The 25,050-nt window shown below is 44.8% G+C and overlaps 1 protein-coding gene, 1 long non-coding RNA gene and 1 pseudogene across 3 annotated transcripts in view; 2 read left to right on the top strand and 1 right to left on the bottom strand.

The window, feature by feature from the left end:
• Positions 1-17: 17 nt before the first annotated feature.
• On the top strand, positions 18-2,796 carry LOC134809287 (uncharacterized). The gene is made up of 3 exons (XR_010154672.1): positions 18-108; positions 507-554; positions 2,607-2,796. It is a non-coding gene; the product is annotated as an uncharacterized LOC134809287 (long non-coding RNA).
• A 5,383-nt stretch (positions 2,797-8,179) lies between these two features.
• Positions 8,180-25,050, top strand: part of IQSEC2 (IQ motif and Sec7 domain ArfGEF 2) — a 130,448-nt gene continuing 113,577 nt past the window's right edge. For both annotated transcript variants that reach the window (XM_063804424.1, XM_063804423.1), the window contains exon 1: positions 8,180-8,199. In XM_063804424.1, coding sequence (XP_063660494.1) covers positions 8,195-8,199 — 5 coding nt within the window. In that variant the 5' untranslated portion in view covers positions 8,180-8,194. The remainder of the gene's footprint in view (positions 8,200-25,050) is intronic.
• Positions 22,865-23,478, bottom strand: LOC100611902 (mpv17-like protein 2; annotated as a pseudogene).

Raw genomic sequence — 25,050 nt, 5'->3', positions numbered from 1 at the left:
CCGCCTGCCTCAGCCTCCCAAATTGCTGGGATTACAGGCGTGAGACACTGCACCTGGCCACATCGTACATTTTGTTGGAGAACATCCTCGAGTAACTTCTTAAGAAAGGTAAGTTTTAGGGTCTTTACATATCTGAATATGTAGTCATTGTTTTACCTTCATATTTCAATGATAGTTTGACTTTAGAATTCTATGTTAGAAACAATTTTTCCTCTGAATTTTGAAGATACTGCTTTAGCCTGTAGTGTCACTGATTAAAAGTCACATGCTAATATTATTCTCATTCCTTTGCTGGCAACCTGTTTTCTCTACATCTGGAAGCTTAATTTTTTTTCTTCATACTTAGTGTTTTGAAATGTCACAATCATGTGCCCAGCAGTGGGGTTTTCCCTCGTCTACTTTGCTGGGCACCTGGTGGGTGGGCCCTTTCAGTCTGAAGACTTGTGTCCCCCTGCTCTGAGAAGTTGCTGTTTTATTTCTTTGCTTACTTTCTCCGTTCTTTCTAGAACTCCTGTTAGTTGGATATTGGATTTCCTGGATGATTATCTTCTCACGTATGTATTTTCCATGTCTTTTCTTTTTTTAATTCTATATTATGGGACCTTGTTTTGACTTTATCTTCTACTGGACACCTTTATTTTGGCAGTCATTTTTCATTTCTCAGCATTCTTATTCTCCAAAGATGCCTTTTCATTGCATCCTTTTCTTCTTTTTTTTATGGATGAAGTATCGTCTGTGTATGTGTACTTAATAGAACTTTACTGGCGTCTTACAGATAACAGAAGATAATTATCAGGCCAGACAGGAAACATTTCAAAGGATACCAGATAGAACCTCTCTGGGAGAAGGTCACTTATGCCTTTCTGAGGGAGGCTGCCTACTGGCTGTCCCTCTCCATAACCTCCCAGTTTCATACCATGTGTGGGCAAGATTGTCTTCCACCACCCTATGGTTCTCGCCATGTGCTCCCTGCCTGCAATCCAGATCTCCAGCTCTCACCATGGCATCAAAGAGAGGAGGCCATTTTCACATTCTTCACTCCCAGGCCAACTGCATTTCCTGCTCCCATGTAACACTCCCCATATCAATTTTCTTTCTGGGATTCTAACACACCTGCCTCACAGTGGTGATCTGGGCTCCGTAGCCCATAAGAGACCATCACAGTACTCAGCAGCACATGTCACAGAGTAGGTTGTTTTAAAGTTAAATAACCATGTATGTAGTAGGGCCAACAATCCAGCCTCATTCCTTTTTACAGTGCTTCCTCCAACAGGAGTCCATAGCAATTCAAACCTGCATGTCTCCTGATGTGGTCCCAGTGGGGTATCTTCTGTGAGCAAAGACCTGAGAAAAAATATGCACACATACCTCTCAAAAACAAACAATTTTCACTTGGGCATTTTAGTCCCAACATGAATTGGGACTAAACATGAATCTAGTCCCAATTCATGTTTAGGATAAAAAATTAACTCAGTGGAAGCATAGTACTGTAAAGGACACCCAGATTATATCAGTACACAGAACATTTAACATTTTAATCATAGTGGATATTTGCTGAGTGCTTACTCTGTGGCAGGCACTTGAGTTACTTTCATTTCATAAACAAGGAAAATGAAGCTCCCGGGTGTCATTTGCCCAGGGTCACAGAGCTAATAAATGACAGACAGGAAATTGCACCAGGACTGTCTAACCACAGTCAACCCGTGTTAACTGCTGTACAGAGCTGTCCTGGTTTCCACCAGCCACATTCAGGTTAATAGTGATAGCACAATTTTCTCTAAGATCAGTAGGTGGATACCTGAGATACCTCAGTCTAAGTAAAGAGCGTATTCTGGTAAGTTTGCTTCCAAGATGAATTGCTATCCTTTGCTCTGGAGAGAGAAAACTATTACCAGCTTTTATTTTTAAGATTTCTTTTTTCATAGAAACCATAACACTTTATTTTTTAATTTAAATTTAATTTTATTTATTTATTTTTGAGACAGAGTCTTGCTCTGTTGCTCAGGCTAGAGTGCAGTGGCGCAATCTTGGCTCACTGCAACCTCGGCCTCCTGGGTTCAAGCAATTCTCCTGCCTCAGTCTTTGGAGTAGCTGGGATTACAGATGTGTGTCACCATGCCTGGCTAAGTTTTGTATTTTTAATAGAGACAGGGTTTCACCATGTTGGCCAGGCTGGTCTCGAACTCCTGACCTCAGGTGATCCGCTCGCTTCGGCCTCCCAAAGTGCTGGGATTACAGGTGTGAGCGACCACACATGGCCTAATTTTTATTTTTTATCAAAGGAATATATATACATACTTAAAAAAATAAAACAGTGCTAAGAGATGCCTAATAAAATCCAGCAATATCCTGTCCTACTCCTTCCCACTGCAAGTCCTGCTCCCTAGAGGCAACTACTTCCAAATCCTTTGTTCCTTGCCACCTCCCACTCAGAGGCTGAAGAACCAGATACTTTCTTAGCCTCCCTTGCAGCTAAGGATGACTACGTGACCTCGCTTTGGCCAGTGAGATGTTTGCTGCGGGCCTTCTGAAAAAGTATTTGCTTTTCTGAGCAGAGGCACAAATAGCTGATGTTGTCCACTTCTTTCTTTCTGCTTTGAATATAGTCAAGCCGTCTGGAGCTGTGACAGCCATCTTGTGACCATGTGGGGATGAGCACGAGGAAGAAGACAACATGTGAAGGAAGAAAGTCAGAAAGAGCCCAATTTCTTGATGGCATCATTGAGCAGCTGAACCCATGCCACAGTTCCTGTTAACTTAAAAAAATAAATAAAGCCATATGTGTTTAAGCCACTATCAGTTGAGTTTTTTGTTACTTGTAGCTGAAATGATTTTTATTTGATGGACCGCCATGGTTCCTTGTCATATGCTTACATCATTCTTTCTTTCTTTCTTTCGAGACAGAGTCTCGCTGCAATGCCCAGGCTGGAGTGCAATGGCACGATCTCGGCTCACTAAAACCTCCACCTCCCAGGTTCAAGCATTTCTCCTGCCTCAGCCTCCTGAGCAGCTGGTATTACAGGCGCCTGCCACCACACCCAGCTAATTTTTGTATTTTTAGTAGACACAGGGTTTCACCATGTTGGCCAAGCTGGTCTTGAACTCCTGACCTCAAGTGATCCACCCACCTCAGCCTCCCAAAGTGCTGGGATTACGGGCATGAGCCACCGTGCCTGGCCACCATTATTTCTTAACTTAGCAATTTGAGACATTATCTCTTGAGATCTTATGGTAGAACAGGATTTACCTCTTTTCTAGCTCTTCCACACACACACCCTACTTTCCCTCCCTTCATTCTTCCAATATGTTTATATCCAAACTCCTAGTAAATCAGTAGTCACTACAGAGCCAAGAAGTATACTATAATTACCTTTTTTTTTCATTTTTTTATATTCCTGATTTTAATAATTGCTTGGACTTTTTCCACACTGGAAATGTGCCTAATCTTAGTTTTTCCCATTTGTTTCATCCGTTCGTTCATAAATCTATTAGCATATTTCTTCACAAATGTTCAAACCTATCAGTCCATTGATTTTTTTTTTTTTTTTTTTTTTTTGAGACGGAGTCTTGCTCTGTCACCCAGTCTAGAGTGCAGTGGCGTGGATCTCGGCTCACTGCAAGCTCCGCCTGCCGGGTTCACACCATTCTCCTGCCTCAGCCTCCGGAGTAGCTGGGACTACAGGCACCCGCCAGCACGCCCGGCTAATTTTTTGTATTTTTTAGTAGAGACGAGGTTTCACCGTATTAGCCAGGATGGTCTCGATCTCCTGACCTCGTGATCCGCCCGCCTCGGCCTCCCAAAGTGCTGGGATTACAGGCGTGAGCCACCGCGCCCAGCCGATTTTTTTTTTTTTAAGACAGAGTTTCGCTCTATCCCCCAGGCTGGAATGCAGTGGCGCAATCTTGGCTCACTGCAACCTCCACCTCCTGGGTTCAAGCGATTCTCATGCCCTAGCCTCCCCCAGGTAGCTGGGATTACAGGTGCCTGCCACCATGCCTGGCTAATTTTTGTATTTTTAGTAGAGGCATGGTTTCACAATGCTGGCCAGGCTGCTTTCAAACTCCTGACCTCAGGTGATTTGCCTGCCTCGGTCTCTCAAAGTGCTGGGATTACAGGCGTGAGCCACTGTGCCCAGCCTGGCTCATTGATTTAAGAAGAACACAATAAAAAGTTGAGCCGGACATGGTGGCTCACACCTGTAATCATTGCACTTTGGGAGGCCAAGGTGGGAGAATCATTTGAGCCCAGGAGTTTGAGACCAGCCTGGGCAACACGGAGAAACCTGGTCTCTATTTTAAAAATAAATAAAAAGTTGATTGATTTGGAGCCCTGTGTAAGGGCAGGTGTTTGTCAAGTCCCATTAAAGTGACTGAGTAAGGACCTGTACAATCTGCTGGAGGACCCCTAAGTACTGAAAATAGAGGCCTTTGCTTTGGGACTGTTTGGTTCCTTTGGAGAACCCGCTGATATTTTGCTGGAGTGTAGAGACTTGTTGGCTGCTGTGATTTCTACCCATGAGCATGGGGGAGATAAGGGGGAAATTAACTGTTCCAAGATTGAGTTGGGGGAGATAAGGGGGAAATTAACTGTTCCAAGATTGAGTTGGGGGAGATAAGGGGGAAATTAACTGTTCCAAGATTGAGTTGGGGGAGATTAACCGTTCCAACACACACTTTCAATTATGTTTGAGGCTTTATGTCTTGCTCCCACATCAGGATACCTTTACTGCACCTCTCCAGGATTTGGCAGGGTAGATGAGCTCTCTCCCGGTGGATCCCTTCCCACATGTGGACTCTGCTCATTCCTTCCCCTGCACTGCTTTCTCAGTTACCACCCCTCCCGCCCCCTTTCTGCTTGCCAGAAAGTTGTTGAAATCTCTCTCCCATTGATGGGAGCTCCTCCAGTTTTCTTTGGAGTTGTGAGTTTATACCCTTGATCTTTTTATTTTGTGGAGTCTTAGGAATTAGAGGAAACAAATGCATTCCACCTTCTTGAATGGCAGTACTATCTGAATTTTAACTGCTCCAGATTTTCTGGATACACCAAGTCTGTAGACCAACATTCGTGAACCATTGGCAATAGAAAAAGCCTGGGTTTGGGAATCTGATGGGTTTGGGTTTGAATTCTGACTCCTTTTTTTTTTTTTTTGAGATGGAGTTTTGCTCTTGTCGCCCAGGCTAGAGTGCAATGGTGTGATTTCGGCTCACTGCAACCTCCGCCTCCCAGGTTCAAGCGATTCTCCTGCCTCAGCCTCCCAAGTAGCTGGGATTACAGGCAACCGCCACTGCGCCCAACTAATTTTTTTTGTATTTTTAGTAGAGACGGGGTTTCACCATGTTGGCCAGGCTGGTCTCGAACTCCTGACCTCAGATGATCCACCTGCCTCGGCCTCCCAAAGTGCTGGGATTACAGGCATAACCCACCGCGCCCGTCCGAATTCTGAGTCTTTGGACCTCCTTGCTCAATTCATATCCATGGGCCTCAATTTTCTTCTCTATAAAATAATGTTCCAGATAAAATATAGTCCCAGGTAGAATAGTCATGTCTACCTGATAGAGTGCTGGGAAGATTTCCTTAGATACTGTATGTAAAGCATCCAACACAGGGCTTGGTATACAGTAGGTGTCAAAAAAATATGAGTGATCACTTTTTTTTTTTCTTTTTTTGAGACGGAGTCTCACTCTGTCACTCAGGTGGAGTGCAGTGGCTTTTTCTCAGTTCCCTGCAACCTCTGCCTCCCGGGTTCAAGCGATTCTCCTGCCTCAGCCTCCCGAGTAGCTGGGACTACAGGCGTGTGCCACCACGCCTGGCTAATTTTTTTGGAGTGATCGCTTTTTAATGGAAGCAAGTGGCAAATGTGATTGGAAAGATTTGAATCAGGGTTTTGGAGGGCCTGGAATGCCAGGACTTCTTCTTGTGACACTGAGAAACCTTGACCATCTTGTGAGAATCTATCAGATTGTTCCCTCAGTCTGGTCTGAGGAGGGAGCAAGAAGCCCTTGGCCCAGCAGCTCTTGGGTTAAAATCTTCGTCTGCATCTGAGTTATTTGTAACCCGTTGTCATGGCAACAAGTTTGGCAAGCAAGCCAGTGCTGCAAGCTCCTGACAGTGCGGAGGGGAGGGCAGTGGGAGAAGATGGAAGATTTGGAAGGGGGGTGGTCTGTGACCAGCGCCTCACTTTCCTCTGATTTGTCTGAAGCTTTCAGCTGGAGATGAGGGTGAGCGTCCTCTAGGGAGAATCATTGGACATTGGAGACTCTCCTCCCCAATCTCCTGATATTTCAGATATGAAAATAGGGCCAGAGAGGTCCAGCAGCTGGCTCAAGGCCACACAGCAAGTCAGAGACAGGTCTAGACTTTTCTAAAAAGGACTTAGGGCCATGGAACTGAAGCATAACAAACCAGGAGGGGACCTTTGGAAATGTTTCGTCCACCTCCCCACCAACACACACATGCCTTTTTGTGTTGTTCATATGAGGAACCTGGACCCAGAGTGGTTCAGAACAGACTCAGCTTCACACAGCAATTCTGGTGGTGACTTGGGAACAAAACCCAGAGGACTCGGGCCTCGCAGACCTGGATATTTCCTGAGGAAGTGGCAGTCTAGGAGTCACAGTCCAGAGAAGCCCCTCTCTGCTAACTGCCAAGACAGGGCCTCCCAGAGTAGCATTGATTTGACTGCCTTGGCTTCTGACTGCCTTGGCCTTTGAGCTCCTCAAATCCAACATGCATGTGCCCAGGTCACATTTCCCCTTCCCTGCGCCCTCTTTTTTCTGCATGTATGTGTGTCCTCCTGCCTGTGGCATCGCTGTTGCCCAAATGGCAGCCCAGCCCCACCCCACCCTGGACCAAACACACCTGCCACATGCTTCCCATCCATATTGCCTACAGGGCTAGGCATTTCTTGAACATTCTCTTATGTAATTCATTCCTCCCAATTATCATTCTCCATCTCCCAGTTTAGCAGGTGGAAACCTAAAGGACCAGAGAAAGATAGTGACTGGTCCAAAGTCATACAGTGAGTCTTAGCCCAAATCCCTCCTCCTTATAATGATCCTCCTCATTTTACATGTTTCTGCCCATTCTATCCCACACTGATTTCTCAGCCCTCAGAGTTCCTCTGGCACTTATCTTTGTCTTAATCACCCCCTTAAACTTGTGCAATTTCCTCTGTGTTCTCTGCCTTATGTGCAGCCTAAAATTCTCCTGTCTCCTCATAGCTGATTCCTCACCAAGTCCAGTTGAGTCTCTCCTTTCTGTACGTCAAATCTACCTTCTTTCCTCATCTTCTGCCACTATCCTGTTCCAGCCTCAACATCCCTCACATGAATGGCCCCAAATCTACTCCCTGGCTTCCAGACTGGCCATTTGCAACCTAATACTTGGCACATCATTAGTAAGAGGGCATTGATGCTAGTCAACACAACCTTTTCTTCTATGACACTCCATACCCCACAGGGTAAAGTCTAGCTGCTTGATAGGTCATTAAGGTCACATAAGTTCTGGCCCCTGCCAGACCTCTTGAGTCTCATCACCTGCCACTCTTGGCCTCACACCCTGTGCTCTGACCACTGAGCACATAACTATAAGTGCAACTAACTACAAGTGCTTCCTAGACTGCACCAGGTTTTTTTTTCCCCCCCAGGTGTCTTTGCAATGTCTTCTGCATGAAAGGCCTTTCACACTGACACCCAAACCCCATTAATTCAGCCGTTGAAGTGTCACTTTATTCACGCAGCCTATCTTTGTTCCCAAGTTGGATGAGATCCTGTCATCTGGGCTCCCACAGCGCCCCTCTGCTCCTGTACCGTGCAGAACTGTTGTCTGGGGCTCTCTCTCCTTTCAGATAGGAAGCTCCCTGAGGGCAGGAATTCTGTCTTCAGCAAAGCCCAGCACCTGGATGGTCCCAAAAGGAAGGGGCGGCGAATATGCATTGAAGGAATCCAGGAGCATGAATGGTTGGATGACGAATGAAATTTGTTTTCAGTTCTGTGATTGTGCACTCTAGCCCGAGGGCCTGCGTGACGTCACTTGTTGCCTAGCAACAGTTTTCCCTCCGCCCCGGGGCGTGGTTTATGGGGGCGTGGCTTGTGTCAGCTGACGCAGAGTAAGGTGGCCGAGCAGCCCAAACCAGATAGGTCTTGAGCAGGGAGCCGTGGTAGAAGAGAAGTGCGGATAGAAAGTGAGGGCCTTATGAGGTAGGTGATATTATTTCCCCTCCCCCTTATAGGTAAGAAAACTGAGGCACAGGGAGACTTAGGTGACTTGCCAAAGCTACACAGCTAAGTACCGATGTGGTGGGCGCCCAACTCTGATCAACTCCGTCACTTTTCACATTGTGCCGTCCTTTCAGCATTCCCTTTGGACAACAGGGTAGTTAATGGCGAAGTCGTGCCTGGAACCTGGGTCTTAGAGAAATAGCTGTCAAGGTAGAAGAGAGAGAAGAAATTATATTTTGAGCACCTACTGTGACATTGTGCAGTGGATGGCCCAGAGCTAGAATGCCAGGCCAGATGGGGCACTTTTTACGTATTAAAAAAAAAAAAAAAAAAAAAAAGGCTGGGCAGGGTGGCTCACACCTGTAATCCCAGCGCTTTGGGAGGCCTAGGCGAGTGGATTACTTGAAGACAGGAGCTTGAGACCAGCCTGGACAATATATTGTGACCCCGTCTGTAAAATAACAACAACAAAAATTATCCAGGTGTGGTGGCACACGCCTGTAGTCCCAACTACTTGGGAGGCCAAGGTGGGAGGACCACTTGAGCCTGGGAAGTGGAGGCTGCAGTGAGCCAAGATCACACTACTGCACTCCAGCCTGGGTGACAGAGCAAGACTCTGTCTCAAAAAATTCTTAGAAACTCCTTAAAATATATACACATGTGCAAATGTTTCTGATGTTAGAAGCTAAATTCATTAAATACATTGAAATGTTTGTCTTTGGGTGTAAAGGGAGTAGAAATACAGGAGAAAAAATAAAATTAACAAACGAAAGGAATCAAGAGAGGAGCCTTGAACAAACTAATGATGACTTCTGTCCCACCGGAAGTAATGTGTTCATTGATGAAAATTTAGGGAAAGAAAAACGTCCTACCATCTAAATACAACCAATGTTAGTATCTTGGTGTATTTAGGCTTTTATCTAGGCCTAGAAAAACCGTATTTGGGATCATGCTGTATGTTCAATTACATACTGCCATTTTCACATAAACATTTCCCATTAAAATTTTTATAAACATCATTTAAATGGCCACAAAATACTCCTTTGAGTGGATATACTTACGGAATTCCTTTCTGCGTGGGTTTTGGCATTTATTTTATTTTTTTCTTGCTTTGTTTAGATTTGTTTGGCCAGGGTTTAGGTTTGATTTTCTCTGTGTCTAATTTTAGGAGATAGCATAAAGAGAGATTGTTGTTTGAGAGAAGTAAGGGAAAGCACGGTAGGCTTTTGGGAAGCAATAGTATTTGAGGGGAATTTTGGAGTATGTAATGCACACATAAGATAAAACCTTCAAGTGACGCAAGAGGTTATACAGTGAAAACTGTCTCTTTCTCACTCCTTATCCTCAGTTCCCCAGATCTCCACTGGGGCTCTCCACTGTTACCAGTTTTTTGTAGGACCTTTGTGTGAACATTCTAAGGCTACACAAGTGTGTGTGTGTGTGTGTGTGTGTGTGTGGCTATTTTTTTTTTTTTGTCATTTTAAACAGCTTTATTGAGATATAATTCATTTACCATACAATTCACTCCTTTAGAGTGTAGAATTCAATGGCTTTTAGTATATCCATAGAGTTGTTCAATCATCACCACAATCAATTTTAGAATATTTTTCATTGCTCCTGTCCGTTTTCACACTGCTATAAAGAACGCCAGAATCTGGGTAATTTATAAAGAAAAGAAGTTTAATTGACTCACAGTTTTGCATGACTGAGGAGGCCTCAGGAAACTTACAATCATGGTGGAAGGGGAAGCAGGCACGTCTTACATGATGGCAGGAGAGAGAGAGTGCGTGTGAAGGAGGAACTGTCAAACACTTAAAAAACCATCAGACCTTGTGAGGATTCTCTCACTATCATGAAAACAGCATGGGGGAAACTGCCCCCATGATCCAATCACTTTCCACTAGGTCCCTCCCTCAACACCTGGGGATTACAATTCAAGATGAGATTTGGGTGGGGACACAGAGCCAAACCATATCAACTCCAAAAAGAAACCCTATACCCCTTAGCCATAACCCCCCACTGTTCCCATTCCCCATCACTAGACAACGACTAATCTACTTTCTGTCTCTGTAGATTTTCCTGTTCTGAACATTTCATATAAAAGGAATCATACAAAATGTGGCCTTCTGTGATTGACTTCTCACTAACATGATGTTTTCAAGGTTCATAGATGATGTAGCATATATCAGTATTTCCATTTTTTTAATAAAAATATAGAGACTTTATTTTTATTTTTTGTCTGTTTGTTTTATGAGACAGAATCTCTCCCTGTTGCCCACGTTGGAGTGCAGTGGTGTGATCATGGCTCACTACAGCCTTGACCTCCCACCTCAGCCCCCCGAGTAGCTGGGACCACAGCCATGCACCACCACGCCCGGCTAATTTTTAAATTTTCTGTAGAGACGGGATCTCCCTATGTTGCCTAGACTGGTCTCAAACTCTTAGGCTCAAGTGATCCTCCCACCTTGGCCTCCCAAAGTGATGGGATTACAGGCATGAGCCACCATGCCCAACCCTAGACTTAATTTTTTTAGCTGTTTTAGGTTTACACAAAAATTGGGTGGAAAGTGCACAGAGTCCCCATAAACCCCTTCACCCTACTACAGTTTCCTCTATTATTAACATGTGATACATTTGCTAAAACTGATGAGCCAATATTGGTACATTGTCATTATTATTATTATTACTATTATTATTATTATTATTATTATTATTTGAGACGGAGTCTCACTCTGTCACCCAGGCTGGCGTGTAGTGGTGCGATCTTGGCTCACTGCAACCTCCACCTCCTGGGTTCAAATGATTCTCCTGCCTCAGCCACCTGAATAGCTGGGATTACAGGTGCGCACCACCACACCAGGCTAATTTTTGTATATTTAGTAGAGATGGGGTTTCACCATGTTGGCCAGGCTGGTCTTGAACTCCTGACCTCGTGATCCACCCGCCTTGGCCTCTCAAAGTGCTGGGATTACAGGCGTGAGCTACTGCGCCCAGCCTGGTACATTATTATTAACAAAAGTTCATAGTTTGCTTTAGGATTCACTCCTGGGGTTGTACATTCTGTGGGTTTTGACAAATGTCTGATGTCATGTATCCACCATTACAATATCATACAGAGTAGTTTCATTGCCCTAAAAAATCCTCTGTGCTTGACTGGGCATAGTGGCTCATGCCTGTAACCCCAGCACTTTGGGAGGCCAAGGCGGGTGGATCATGAGGTCAAGAGATCGAGACCATCCTGGCCAACATGGTGAAACCCTGTCTCTACTAAAAATACAAAAATTAGCTGGGTGCGGGAGGCTGAGGCAGGAGAATTGCTTGAATCTGAGAGGTGGAGGTTGCAGTGAGCCGAGATCATGCCACTGCACTCCAGCTTGGCAACAGAGCAAGACTCTGTCTCAAAAAAAAAAAAAAAATCCTCTGCGCTCTACCTATTGACCTTCCTCCTTCCCTCAAACCCCTGGCAACTATTGACCTTTTACTTTTCCATAGTTGGCTTTTCCCAAATGTCATATAGTTGGAATCATACAGTATGTAGCCTACAGTATGAAGGAAGGATTAGTGTCCTCCACTTAGCAATATGCATTTAAGGTTCCTCCACATCTTTTCATGGCTTCATAGCTCATTTTTTATTGCCAAATAATATTCCATTGAATGGATGTACCACGGTGTGTTTTCTCAGTCACGTTGGTTGCTTCCAAGTTTTGGCAACTTTGAAAACAACTGCTATAAACATTCATGTACAGATTTTTATGTGGACATAAATTTTCAGCTCATTTGGGTAAATACCAAGAAGCATGATTGCTGGATCATGTGGTAAGAGTATGTTTATCTTTATAAGGAACTATTCCAATGTGGCTGTACTATTTTACATTCCCACTTTGCAATGAGGATTCCTGTTGCTCTACAATCCTTGTCAGCATTTGATGCTGTCAGTGTTTTGAATTTTAGCCATGCTAATAGGGGTGTGGTGGTATCTTATTGTTATTTTAATTCTCAATTCCCTAATGATGCATGATGTTGAGCATCTTTTCATATGCTTCTTTGCCATCTGTATATCTTCTTTGCTGAGGTGTCTGTTCAGATCTTTTGCCCACTTTTAAATTGGATTGTTTATGTTCTTATCATTGAGGGTTTTTTCTTTTTAAAAAAGAATTACTGGCTGGGCGTGGTGGCTCACACGTGTAATCCCAGCACTTTGGGAGGCTGAGGTGGGTGGATCACGAGGTCAGGAGTTCAAGACCAGCCTGGCCAACATGGTGAAACCTGGTCTCTACTAAAAATACACAAAATTAGCTGGGCGTAGTGGTGGGCGCCTGTAATCCCAGCTACTCAGGAGGCTGAGGCAGGAGAATCGCTTGAACCTAGGAGGCGGAGGTTGCAGTGAGCCGAGATCACACCACTGCACTCCAGCCCTGGTGAGAGTGCAAGACTTCATCTCAAAAAAAAAAAATTATTATTGTTTTTTCTTATAGGGATGGCATTTTGCCATGTTGCCCAGGCTGGTCTTGAACTCCTGGACTCAAGCAATCTACTCACCTTGGCCTCCCAAAGTGCTGGGATTACAGGCATTAGCCACCGGGTCTGGGCTTATTGTCGAGTTTTAAGAGGTAATTGTATCTTTAGATAGCAGTTCTTTATTAGATATGTGTTTTGCAGATATTTTCCCCATTCTGTGGTTTGTCTTTTCATTCTCTTAAACGTGTCTTCAGCAGAGCACAAGTTTTTAATTTTAATGAAACCAAATTTATCAGTTTTTTCTTTTATGCATCGTGCTTTTGGTGTTGTATCTAAAACGTTATTGCCAGCCTGGGCAACATGGCGAGACCCTGTCTCTACTAAAAATACAGAAAATTATTTGGGCATGGTAGCGTGCACCTGTGGTCCCAGCTACTTGGGAGGCTGAGGTGGGAGGATCACTTGAGCTTGGGGGGCAGAGGTTGCAGTGAGCGTAGATTATGTCATGCACTCCAGCCTGGGTGACAGAGTGAGACCGTGTGTCAAAAAAATTAAAAAAAAATGAAAAAGTCATTGCTAAAGCCAAAGTCACCTGGATTTTCTCTTATGTCACCTTCTAGGAATTTTATATTTTTGCATATTATACTTAGGCCTATGATCCATTTTGAGTTAATATTTGTAAAAGGTGTAAGGTCTGTGTCTAGATGAATGTTTTTGCATATGGATGTCCAGTTGTTCCAGCACCGTTTTATCAAAAAGAGTATCCTTCTTCCATTGAATTGCCTTTGCTCCTTTGTCAGAAATCGGTTATATTTTTATGTGTCTATTTCTGGGCTATTCTATTCCATTTATCTATTTGTCTATTCTTTTATCAATACCACACTATCTTGATAACTGTAGCTTTATATAGTAAGTCTTGAAGTCAGGTAGTGTCAGTCTTCTGACTTTGTTTTTCTCCTTCAATATTGTGTTGGTTATTCTGGGTCCTTTGCCTTTCCAGATAAAATTTAGAATTAGTGGCCGGGCGTGGTGGCTCACGCCTGTAATCCCAGCACTTTGGGAGGCTGAGGCACGTGGATTGCTAGGTCAGGAGTTTGAGACCAGCCTGGCCAACATGGTGAAACCCCGTCTCTACTAAAAATACAAAAATTAGCTGGGCTCAGTGGCAGGAGCCTGTAATCCCAGCTACTGGGGAGGCTGAGGCAGGAAAATTGCTTGAACCTGGGAAGTGGAGGTTGCAGTGAGCCGAGATCGCATTACTGCACTCCAGCCTAGGTGACAGAGCAAGACTCCGTCTCGGAAAAAAAAAAAAAAAAAATAGAATTAGTTTGTTGATACCCAATAAATAACTTAGTGGGATTTTGTTTGGGATTGTGCTGAATTTATAGATCAAGTTGGCAAGAGCTGACGTCTTGATAATATTGAGTCTTCCTATCTATATACAATAAATAGCTCTCCATTTATTTATATTTTCTTTGATTTCTTTCATCAGAGTTTTATAGTTTTCCTCATGTAGATCTTGTACATATTTTGTTAGATTTATACCTAAATATTTCATTTTCTTGGTGCTAATGTGATATTGTGTTTTTTATTTTAAATTCCAACTATTCATTGCTGGTATATAAGAAAGCACTTGAGGCTGGACACACCTGTAATCCCAGCACTTTGGGAGGCCAAGGCAGGAGGATCACTTGAGCCCAGGAGTTCAAGACCAGCCTGGGTAACAGTGAGACCCTGTCTCTATTTAAAAAAAAAAAAAAGAAGAAAGCACTTGACTTTTGTATATTAACCTTGTATCCTGCAACCTTGCTATAATTGCTTATTAGTTCCAGAAGTTATTTTGTTGTTGTTGATTCCTTGGGATTTTAAACATAACAATCATGTCATCTGCAAACAGAGATTATTTTACTTATTCCATCCTAGTCTGTGTACCTTTTCTTGTCGTATTGCATTAGCTAGGACTTCTAGTATGATATTGAATAGAAGTAGTGAGAGCAGACATCCATGCCTTGTTCCTGACCTTGGGGAGAAAGCTTCTAGTTTCTCACCAGTAAATATGGCACTAGCTATAGGTTTTTTGTAGACTTTTTTTTTTTTTTTTTTTTTTTTTGAGACAGAGTTGTGCTCTTGTTGCCGAGGCTGGAGTGGAGTGGTGCGATCTCAGCTCACTGCAACCTCTGTCTCCTGGGTTCAAGCGATTCTCCTGCCTCAGCCTCCCAAGTAGCTGGGATTACAGGCATGCGCCACCACACCCAGCTAATTTTGTGTTTTTTAGTAGAGACAGGGTTTCACCATATTGGTCAGGCTGGTCTTGAACTCCTGACCTCAGGTGATCCACCCAACTTGGCCTCCCAAAGTGCTGGGATTACAGGCATGAGCCATCGCGCCTGGCTTTTTTTTTTTTTTTTTTTTTTTTTTTGAGGTACAGTCTTGCTCTGTTGCCCAGGCTAGAGTGCAGTGGTACAATTATGGCTTACTGCAGCCTCAACCTGCCAGGCTCAAGCACCGCTCCCACTTCAGCCTCCTGAGTAGCTGGGACCATAGGTGTGTGCCAACACCACGGCTCATTTTTGTAGAGACTAGGTTTTGCCATATTGCCCAGGCTGGTCTCAAACTCCTGGGCTCAAGCAATTCATCCACCTTGGCCTTCTAAAGTGCTGGGATTTTTGTTTTTTTGTTTTTTTTGAGATGGATTCTTGCTCTGTCACCCAGGCTGGAGTGCAGTGGTGTATTGTGGCTCACTGCAACCTCCGCCTCCCTGGTTCAAGTGATTCTCCTGCCTCAGCCTCCTGAGTAGCTGGGGTTACAGGTGCCCACCACTATGCCTGGCTAATTTTTGTGTTTTTAGTAGAGATGGGCAAACTCCTGACCTCAAGAGATCCACCCGCCTTGGCCTCCCAAAGTGTTGGGATTTCAGGCGTGAGCCACTGTGCCCGGCTGTAGATGTTTTTTAGCTATGTTTTTTCCATTAGGATTTTTTTGAATTTTTATTTTGACAATTTCAGACTTACAGAAAAGTTTCAAGAATAGTACAAAGAATTGCTGTATATTCTTCACCTAGATTTGTTAAATGTTCACATTTTACCACATTTGTTTAGCCTACCCTGTTTCTTCCTCTGTCTCATAGATGTATTCTGTTCCATTGATCTGTTGATGTATCTATGTATCTATCTATCTATATTTATATGTGTATTCTTTATATATATTCTTTATATATATTTCTGTTTTCCCCTGAACCAATTGATAGTCAGTTGCAGACGTGATGCCTTTTTATACCTAAATACTTCAATGAGTATTTCCTAAAATAAGGAATTGTGTTATATAAACACTGAATAATTATCAAAAATCAGGAAATTCACATCGATAAAAATACTATTATATATAGAATCTACAGACCTTATTTAGAACTCACAAATTTCCTCAACAATAGCCTTTATAGCAAAAAAAAAAAAAAAATCCTCTGAATAATGTGCATTTGGTTGTTATAGCTCTGTAGTCTCCTTCCATATGGAAGAGTCCCTCAGTCTTTCTCTGTGTTTCATGACACTGACATTTTTGGAGAGTGCAGGCTAGTTATTTTTGGACAGTTCCTCAATTCAAGTTTGTCTGATGCTTCCTCATAATAAGACTCAGGTTATGCATTTTGGTAGGAATCTCACAGAAGTGATGCTATGTCTCTTTCAGTGCATCGTATCAGGATGCACATGATGTCTAATTGTCCCATTAATGGCAATGCAAACTTGCATCACTTGGTTAAGGTAGTGTCCATCGGGTTTCTCTGCTGTAAAGTTACTGTAGTATCTTGTAGGGAGATGCATTGGGCTTATGTAAATATACTGTTACTCAAACTTTCACCCACCAGTTTTACCGTTCACTGACGATTCTCACCTGGAAAACTTATTATGGCCGAGGTCGACAAATGTTGATTTTCAAATGCCATCTTTCTTTTGACGTGTCTTGGTTGGCTTTCCAGTATAAGGGAGCACTTTTCTTTCTCCTACGTTTATTTATGTATATCCTCATAGACTATAGTTGTCTCCTTTACTCAGTGGGTTATAACACATTAAACTATTCTTTATTTTGATTTGCAAATGTCCCATATTTGACCAGTAGGACATCTCTAATCTCCTTTGTCCTTGGACACATTTTCATCTCTCTTTGAACAATTTCTTGTTTTCTGGCACCACAAGATGCTGCAGGCCCATCTTATACTTTCCCTGCCACACCCCTGGAACCAGCCATTTTCCCAAGGAGCCCTGTCTCTTTTTACTAGAGAATGGCATTTAGTAACCTAGATTTGGGCACTAGGTGTTATAGCTATATTTTAAGAGTTTGCTTTCTTGTTTGAAAAAAAAAAAAGCTGAAGCCACGTTACTGACAATCAGATGCTCATTGTTGGAAGTGTTGGGAAATAGGCAATATCTGCCTGTAAAAGTTGTTGGGCATTGGTGTCTTCTGAAAGCAAGTTGTACCTTGGGATGTGGTACCACAGAGATTCAGGGGAAGGAGCAGAAGTAGAGGTGACTAGCAATGAGGGTGGACCGGAACAGTTGAAAGGATAATAACAGCTTATAATTTGCATTTAGTGAGCACTTACTGTGTGCCAGACAGTGTGCTGGGAGCTTCACAAACATTTTCTCTGATCCCTACAATAATTCTAGGAGGTGAAGTAAGGTTGACTTACTGGCTAGTAATAACTGAGCCAGGATAAGAACCCAGAGAGGGGCCGGGCACGGTGGCTCACACCTGTAATCCCAGCACTTTGGGAGGCTGAGGCGTGCAGATCACGAGGTCAGGAGTTCAAGACCAGCCTGACTAACATGGTGAAACCCCATCTCCACTAAAAATGCAAAAATTAGCCGGGCGTGGTGGCTTGCACCTGTAATCCCAGCTACTCAGGAGGCTGAGGCAGGAGAATCACTTGAACCCGGGAGTTGGAGGTTGCAGTTGAGCCTCTGAGATCGCACCACTGTACTCCAGCCTGGGTGACAGAGCGACACTCCGTCTCAACAACAACAACAACAACAACAAAAAGAACCCAGAGCGGGAGGAAAATGGTGGGAGAAGCCATTGAAGAGGGAAAATGGCATATCTCTGGATTTTGGATAAATCACTCCAGTGTAATAGGTTAGGAATTTGAAGACTGAGGCTCTAGTCCCAGCTCTGCCACCCACTAATTGTGAGATCAGGGGTAGCCACATAGCCTCTTTGAACTTTAGTTCTCTTGCCTGGCTACCTCACAGAGTTGTTAAGAGAATCAAATTAAATAGTGACTCCAAAAGCAGATTTGTAGACCATGAAGTGCTACACAAATGGAGGTGGTTACTATTTATTTATTTATTTTGTTTTTTAGAGACAGGGTCTCACTCTGTCACCCAGGCTGGAGTGCAGTAGTGTGATCACAGCTCACTGCAGCCTTGAATTCCTGGGCTCAAGCGATCCTCCACCTTCACCTCCCAAGTAGCTGGGACTACAGGTGCATGCCACCATGCGGAGATATTTTTTTTTTTTTTGGTAGGGACAGGATCTTGCTTTGTTGCCCAGGCTGGTCTCAAACTCCTGGGCTCAAGCCATCCTCCTGCCTCAGCCTCCCAAAAAGTACTGGGATTATAAGCATGAGCCACCTTACCCAGCTGGAAGTGGTTATGATCTACTTAGCCTTATGAGCCTAGGGGTTTCCTCTTCCATCAGAGACCATAATTCTCTTGAAAATATAATTGATCACTGGGCACGGTGGCTCACGCCTGTAATCCCAGCACTTTGGGAGGCTGAGGCGGGCAGATCATTTGAGGTCAGGAGTTCGAGACCAGCCTGGCCAACATGGTGAAACTCCGTCTCTACTAAAAATACAAAAATTAGCTGGGCGTAGTGGCGGGTGCCTGTAGTCCCAGCTACTTGGGAGGCTGAGGCAGGAGAATCGCTTGAACCCGGGAGGCAGAGGATGCAGTGAGCCGAGATCGCACCACTACACTCCACCTTGGGTGACAGAGTGAGACTCCGTCTCAAAAAAGAAAGAAAGAAAGAAAAAGAAAATATAATTGATCTAGGTTACAGGAGAACCCCAGTGATCTGTGTCCCTCCTTTACCTCATGTGCCAGTGAATTTCAAGGACACTCCTTTGGCAAATATTGAGTTAGCTAATGCTACCAAACCTCCCATCACTTATACTTCTTAGTAACTGTGGCAGGTAACCTCTAAGATGACCCCCAATGATCCAGACTCTTGGTATTCACCCCTTTATTATTGTGTTTTTTGTTTTTTTGTTTTGTTTCATTTTTTGTTTTTGAGACGAAGTTTTGCTGTTGTTGCTCAGGCTGGAGCGCAATGGCGCGATCTCGGCTCACTGCGACCTCTGCCTCCTGGGTTCAGGCGATTCTCCTGCCTCAGCCTCCTGAGTAGCTGGGATTACGGGCGCCCGCCACCACGCCCAGCTAATTTTTGTATATTTAGTAGAGTCAGGGTTTCACCATATTGACCAGCCTGGTCTTGAACTTCTGACCTCAGGTGATCCGCCCACCTCAGCCTCCCAAAGTGCTGAGATTACAGGCGTGAGCCACCGCGCCCAGCTCACCCCTTTGTTTAATCCCCTCCCCTTGAGTGTGGGCTGACCTAGGTACTTGCTTCAAACTGATGGAATTAGGCTACTAGCCTAATCACTAAGTGAAATCCTATCACCTTTGACACATTCCATCAGTTTGAAGCAAGTACCTAGGTCAGCCCACACTCAAGGGGAGGGGATTAAACAAAGGGTTGAGATGGGCACAGTGGCTCACGCCTGTAATCCCAGCACTTTGGGAGGCCAAGGCGGGTGGATCACCTCAGGTCAGGAGAGCGAGACCATCCTGGCCAACACGGTGAAACCCCGTCTCTACTAAAAATACAAAAATTAGCTGGGCGTAGTGGCAGGCACCTGTAGTCCCAGCTACTCGGGAGGCTGAGGCAGGAGAATGGCGTGAACCCGGGAGGCGGAGCTTGCAGTGAGCCGAGATCACGCCACTGCACTCCAGCCTGGGCGACAGAGCGAGACTCCATCTCAAAAAAAAAAAACAAAACAAAAACTGTGACTTCTGACCGGGTGTGGTGGCTCACACCTGTAATCCCAACACTTTGGGAGGCTAAGGCAGGATGATCGCTTGAGCACAGGAGTTTGAAACCAGGCTGGGCAACATAGTGAGATCCCATCTCTACAACAACAACAAAAAAAAAAAAAAAAAAAAAGAAGAAGAAGAAGAAAAGAAAAGAAAATTAGCAAGGCATGGTGGCATACACCTGTAGTCCCAGCTACCCAAGAGGTTGAGGTGGGAGAATCACTTGCGCCCAGGAGGTCAAGGCTGCAGTGAGCTGTGATCACGCCACTGCACTATAGCCTGGGCAACAGAACAAGGCCCTGTCTCAAAAAACAAAACAACAACAACAACAACAACAAAAAAAAACTATAAAACTATGCCTTCTAGCTTGCTAGAGTATGATTATCTCTTTCGTTGGCTTTGATGAAGCAAGCTGCCATGTTGGGGAGGTCCATGTGGCAAGGAACTGAAGAGCAGCATGCAGCCAGAAACTGAGGCTGTCAGTCTAACAGTCTTTGACGAATTGGAAATCTGCCAATAACCAGGTGATCTTGGAAGTGGCTCCTTCCTCTGTCAAGCCTTCAGATGAGACTCCAGCCCTGGATGACACCTTGATTACAGTCTTGTGAGGGAGCCTGAAGCAGAGGACCCAGTTAAGCTATGTGTAGATTCCTAATCTACAGAAACTATTAGATGAAGAAATGTTGTGGCTTTCTTTTTTTCTTTTTTCTTTTTTTTGAGATGGGGTTTCACTCTTGTTGCCCAGGCTGGAGTGCAGTGGTGTGATCTTGGCTCACTGCAACCTCCACCTCCAGGGTTCAAGCGATTCTCCTGCCTCAGCCTCCCAAGTAGCTGGGATTACAGGCATGCACTACCACGCTGGCTAATTCTTTTTTGTATTTAGTAGAGATGGGGTTTCATCATGTTAGTCAGGCTGGTCTCGAACTCCTGACCTCAGGTGATTCACCTGTGTCGGCCTCCCAAAGTGCTGGGATTACAGGTGTGTGCTACTGCGCCTGGCTGAAATGTTGTTTTAAGCCACAAAATTTGTGGCCATTTGTTACTCAGCAATAGATAACTAATACAGTAACTATCTTTTATATAAGCTCCTCTTATCATCTGTTTGCTTCTTTTTATTTTTTGAGACAGAGTCTTGCTGTGTCACCCAGGTTGGAGTGCAGTGGCACTATCATAGCTCACTGCAGCCTCAAACTCCAGGGCTCAAGAGACCCTCCCACTTCAAACTCCTGAGTAGCTGGGACTACAAGCATGCACCAACACAACTGGCTAATTTTTTATTTTATTTTATTTTATTTTTGTAGTGACGAGGTCTCGTTATGTTGCTCAGGCTGGTCTGGAACTCCTGGACTCAAGCAGTCCTCCCATCCCAGCCTCCCAGAGTGCTGGGATTGCAGGTGTGAGCCCCTGCGCCTGGCCTCGCCTGTATTTCTTACAACTCTGCATTTTCCCTCCCTTGAGCCAACCTTGAACTGCTTTGCTTCCTTCAAAACCTTTCTACTATACCTTCTGGAAACTTCACTCTATAGTTAAGAAGCTCCCCTTGATCGGGCGTGGTGGCTTACGCCTGTAATCCCAGCACTTTGGGAGGCTGAGGTGGGCGGATCACGAGGTCAGGAGTTCAAGACCAGCCTGACCAACATGGTGAAACCCTGTCTTTACCAAAAATACAAAGATTAGCCGGGCGTGGTGGCACGCGCCTGTAATCCCAGCTACTTAGGAGGCTGAGGCAGAAGAATCGCTTGAACCTGGGAGGCGGAGGTTGCAGTGAGCTGAGATTGCACCACTGTACTCCAGCCTGGGTGACAGAGCTAGACCCCGTCTCAAAAAAAAAAAAAAAAAAGAAGCTCCCCTATAGGATATAATATATTTGGGGTTTTTGTGTTTTGTGGGTTGTTTTTTTTGTGTGTGTGTGGTTTTTTTTTTTTTTTTTTTTTGAGATGGAATCTCCCTCTGTCGCCCAGGCTGGAGTGCAGTGGCGTGATCTCGGCTCACTGCAACCTCTGCCTCCTGGTTTAAGCGATTCTATGGCCTCAGCTTCCTGAGTAGCTGGGATTACAGGTGGCCCTCACCAGGCCTGGCTAATTTTTGTATTTTCAGTAGAGACAGGGTTTCACCATGTTGACCAGGCTGGTGTCAAACTCCTGACCTCAGGTGATCCACCCGCCTCGGCCTCCCAAAGGGCTGGGATTACAGGCATAAGCCACTGCCCCCGGCCAGGTTTTGTGTTTTCTAGAATGGGATCTCAGTCTGTCACCCAGGCTGGAGTGCAGCAGTGTGATCATTTCTCACTGCGGTCTCCAACTTTGGGGCTCAAGCAATCCTTCCACCTCAGCCTCTGGAGTAGCTGGGACTGCAGGTATGAGCCACCGCACTTGGCTGGATATAACATATTTGAATAAAAAGGGAGACATACCTCGTTCCTGGATGGGCAAACTCATTTATTAAAATGTTAATACTCTCCAAATTAATTTATAAATTTAATGCAACCCAAATAATTTTTAGTTGATATTACATTTCTAAACTGTATCCCTTTAGAAGAGTAAACATCTAGAAATAATCAAGAAAATTCTGAAAATGAGTAATGCATACCAACTATTCTTAGCACTTATTGAAAGACATTGTGAGGCTATAGGAATTAAACAGTGATACCAGTTCAAAACTGACAACTAGATCAGTGGAACACAATAGAAAGTTCAGAAAAAAAATTGCCTATGGACAATTTAGTAATTGACAGATATTTTAATTCATTGGTGAAAAGATAGATTGTATAATAAATGGTGTTGGGATAACTGGCTTGTGATTTTGGTGAAAATGAAATTGGATCTCTAATTCCTTACACCAAAATAAATTTGAGGTGTATGAGATAAATAAATAAATAAGGCTGGGCGCCTGGCCTAATTTTTGTATTTTCTGTAGAGACAGGGTTTTGCCATGTTGCCCAGGCTAGTCTCAAACTTCTGGCCTCCCAAAGTGCTGGGATTACATGCATGACCCACCACGCTCAACCCTGCTCCCCTTCTGGGAGTCAGTCTTGCATCTTGTCCCTAGGGGTGGGCAGCTTAGTCTGCTCAGGTGCCCAGGCCATATAGCCTGGGGTGTCAGAGGAACTGGTACTTCAGGCAGGACAGATATGTGTCCCAGCCCAATGTCAGGCCATTGATGTAGGTGACTCGGAACTGGGAGGAGGGGGGTGCACAAAGGGAAAGTTCGCCAGCGTGCAGCCGGCCACATGCACCAGTCAGCCTTGTAGAATTCCCAGAACTTGTCCTGCAGCTCCTGGCAGCTCTCTCCCAGCGTCTGGCCTTCCAGGCAGCCAAGGCCCAAGACGTGTCATATGCTCAGCATGGGAGAGGCTACCAGCTGATCGATCCATGAGGACCTTCCTGAGGGCATTTGGGAGGCCACAGAGGCCAGACACAGGGAGTAGGTGGTCCAGCCAGAGGTACCAGTAGTGCGGGAGAGGATCCACGCTGCCATCCACTGCTAGCATGCTCACTGAGTGCCACCTGTGGAACATCTGGTCAGGCTGGGTGTAGACCTCCCAGGACTGTCACACACCGTCCCGGGCTACCATAAGCACACCACAGCCCAGTGTGTTGATGACCAGCAGCACACAGCCCTGGAACAGGGACTGCCCCATAGTCCACAGGCCATACGGCCAGTGCCAGTAACATTTGGCCCTGTTGTTACTCAGTTGTTGTCTGAGTAACATTTGGCATTGTTGAGCTCTCCCCTCCATTTGGAAGATTTGCCCTTGGTTTCTGTGACACCATGCTCTCCTGGCTTTACTCTTTACTGTTTGGCCACTACTTCTCAGTCCCTTTTGCGGGCCCCTCTTCCTCTGCCCTTTCCTTAGAATCTGGTGTTCCATAAGGCTATGTCCCAGCCTTTTTCTCATTTTTGTGGAAATAAATGAAGACCCACCAAATAAGAAAAGCAAAGCCTATTTTTTTCAGAGCTTGCTATAGCAAGGGAGTCGGCCACCATCACTTGCCTATTGGCAGAGACTCAAAGGCAGGCAGAGCAGTGGTAAAGCTTTAGCATGGAGAAAAGGGAAGGCTTCAGGTGTGCCCTGACTGGAGGCTGTTGGTGGGGGAAGCTGGAGGTGGCTAGCTAGAAGCGGGGTAGCCTATGTGGTTGGTTGGGGATACATATTTGTCTGTCTCTGGTTAGTACTAAGTTGGAGGCAGGGACAAAAATTAGGGAAGCTGCTAGTTATTCATCAAGTCCTGGCCATTTGGGGCCAATGTTTTTTTGTTTTTGTTTTTTTTTGAGACACAGTTTCACTCTGTCACCCAAGCTGGAGTGCAGTGGTGTGATCTTGGCTCACTGCAGCCTTCGCCTCCCGGGTTCAAGTGATTCTCCTGCCTCAGCCTCCGGAGTATCTGGGATTGTAGGCACAAGCCACCACGCCCAGCTATTTTTTGTATTATTAGTAGAGATGAGGTTTCACCATGTTGACCAGGCTGGTCTTGAACTCCTGACCTCAGGTGATCCACCCACCTCGGCCTCCCAAAGTGCTGAGATTACAGGCGTGAGCCACCACGCCCGGCCGGGGCCAATTGTTAGAGAAATATTTGCTTAGCTTCCTGGATTGTCACTAGAGGTGGCAAGCTGGTTTCCTGCAAGTCTGACTTAAGGCAGGCTGGCTTCCTGGGCTGTTTATTGTACATAAGGAGTGGGCTTCCTGGACAGGTTACTGCAGGTTGTAGGTCAGAGTTCTGTTTTTATATATGGTCTGGCCATTGTCAATTTGTACGTTCAGGCTCTCATTCTGTGCAGTCTTGGTAGACGACCTCACCCATTCCTATAGCTTTAATAGCCATCTACATGTTGATGGTTCCCAACTCTTTCGCTCTAGCCTATATTTCTTTCCTGCACTTCATATCCATATGTCCATCTACCTCCTGGAAATCTCCCCTTGGACATTCCAGACACTTAAAATTTGGCAGGTCCAAAATTGAATTCAGTATTTTCCCCAGGAACCTGTTCCTCTTTGGGTGTTCTCTGTCTCAGTGAATGGTTCCATCATCCACTCAGCTACCTCAGCCATTAAACCCAGGCTTCCTCTCTGACCCACTCTGTCAACCATCACATACAATCCGTCACTAATCATGTTGATTTTTATCTCCTAAATATTCTATAAGTCAGAGATTTGACACACAGGCTTATGGATCCTGGAGGATTCCAAAGCATTCATGAACGTGCTGAATTGTAGACAAAATTTGGTCTATAATATCTAGTGGCATTTTTCTGGGGAGAGTCTGCAGGCCATGGCTTTCAT

This window comes from Pan troglodytes, chromosome X (genome assembly GCF_028858775.2).
Source record: "Pan troglodytes isolate AG18354 chromosome X, NHGRI_mPanTro3-v2.0_pri, whole genome shotgun sequence".
Taxonomy (NCBI): Eukaryota; Metazoa; Chordata; class Mammalia; order Primates; family Hominidae; genus Pan; species Pan troglodytes.
The sequence above is the reverse complement of the archived record's forward strand: the minus strand, read 5'-3'. Positions and strand labels throughout refer to the sequence as shown.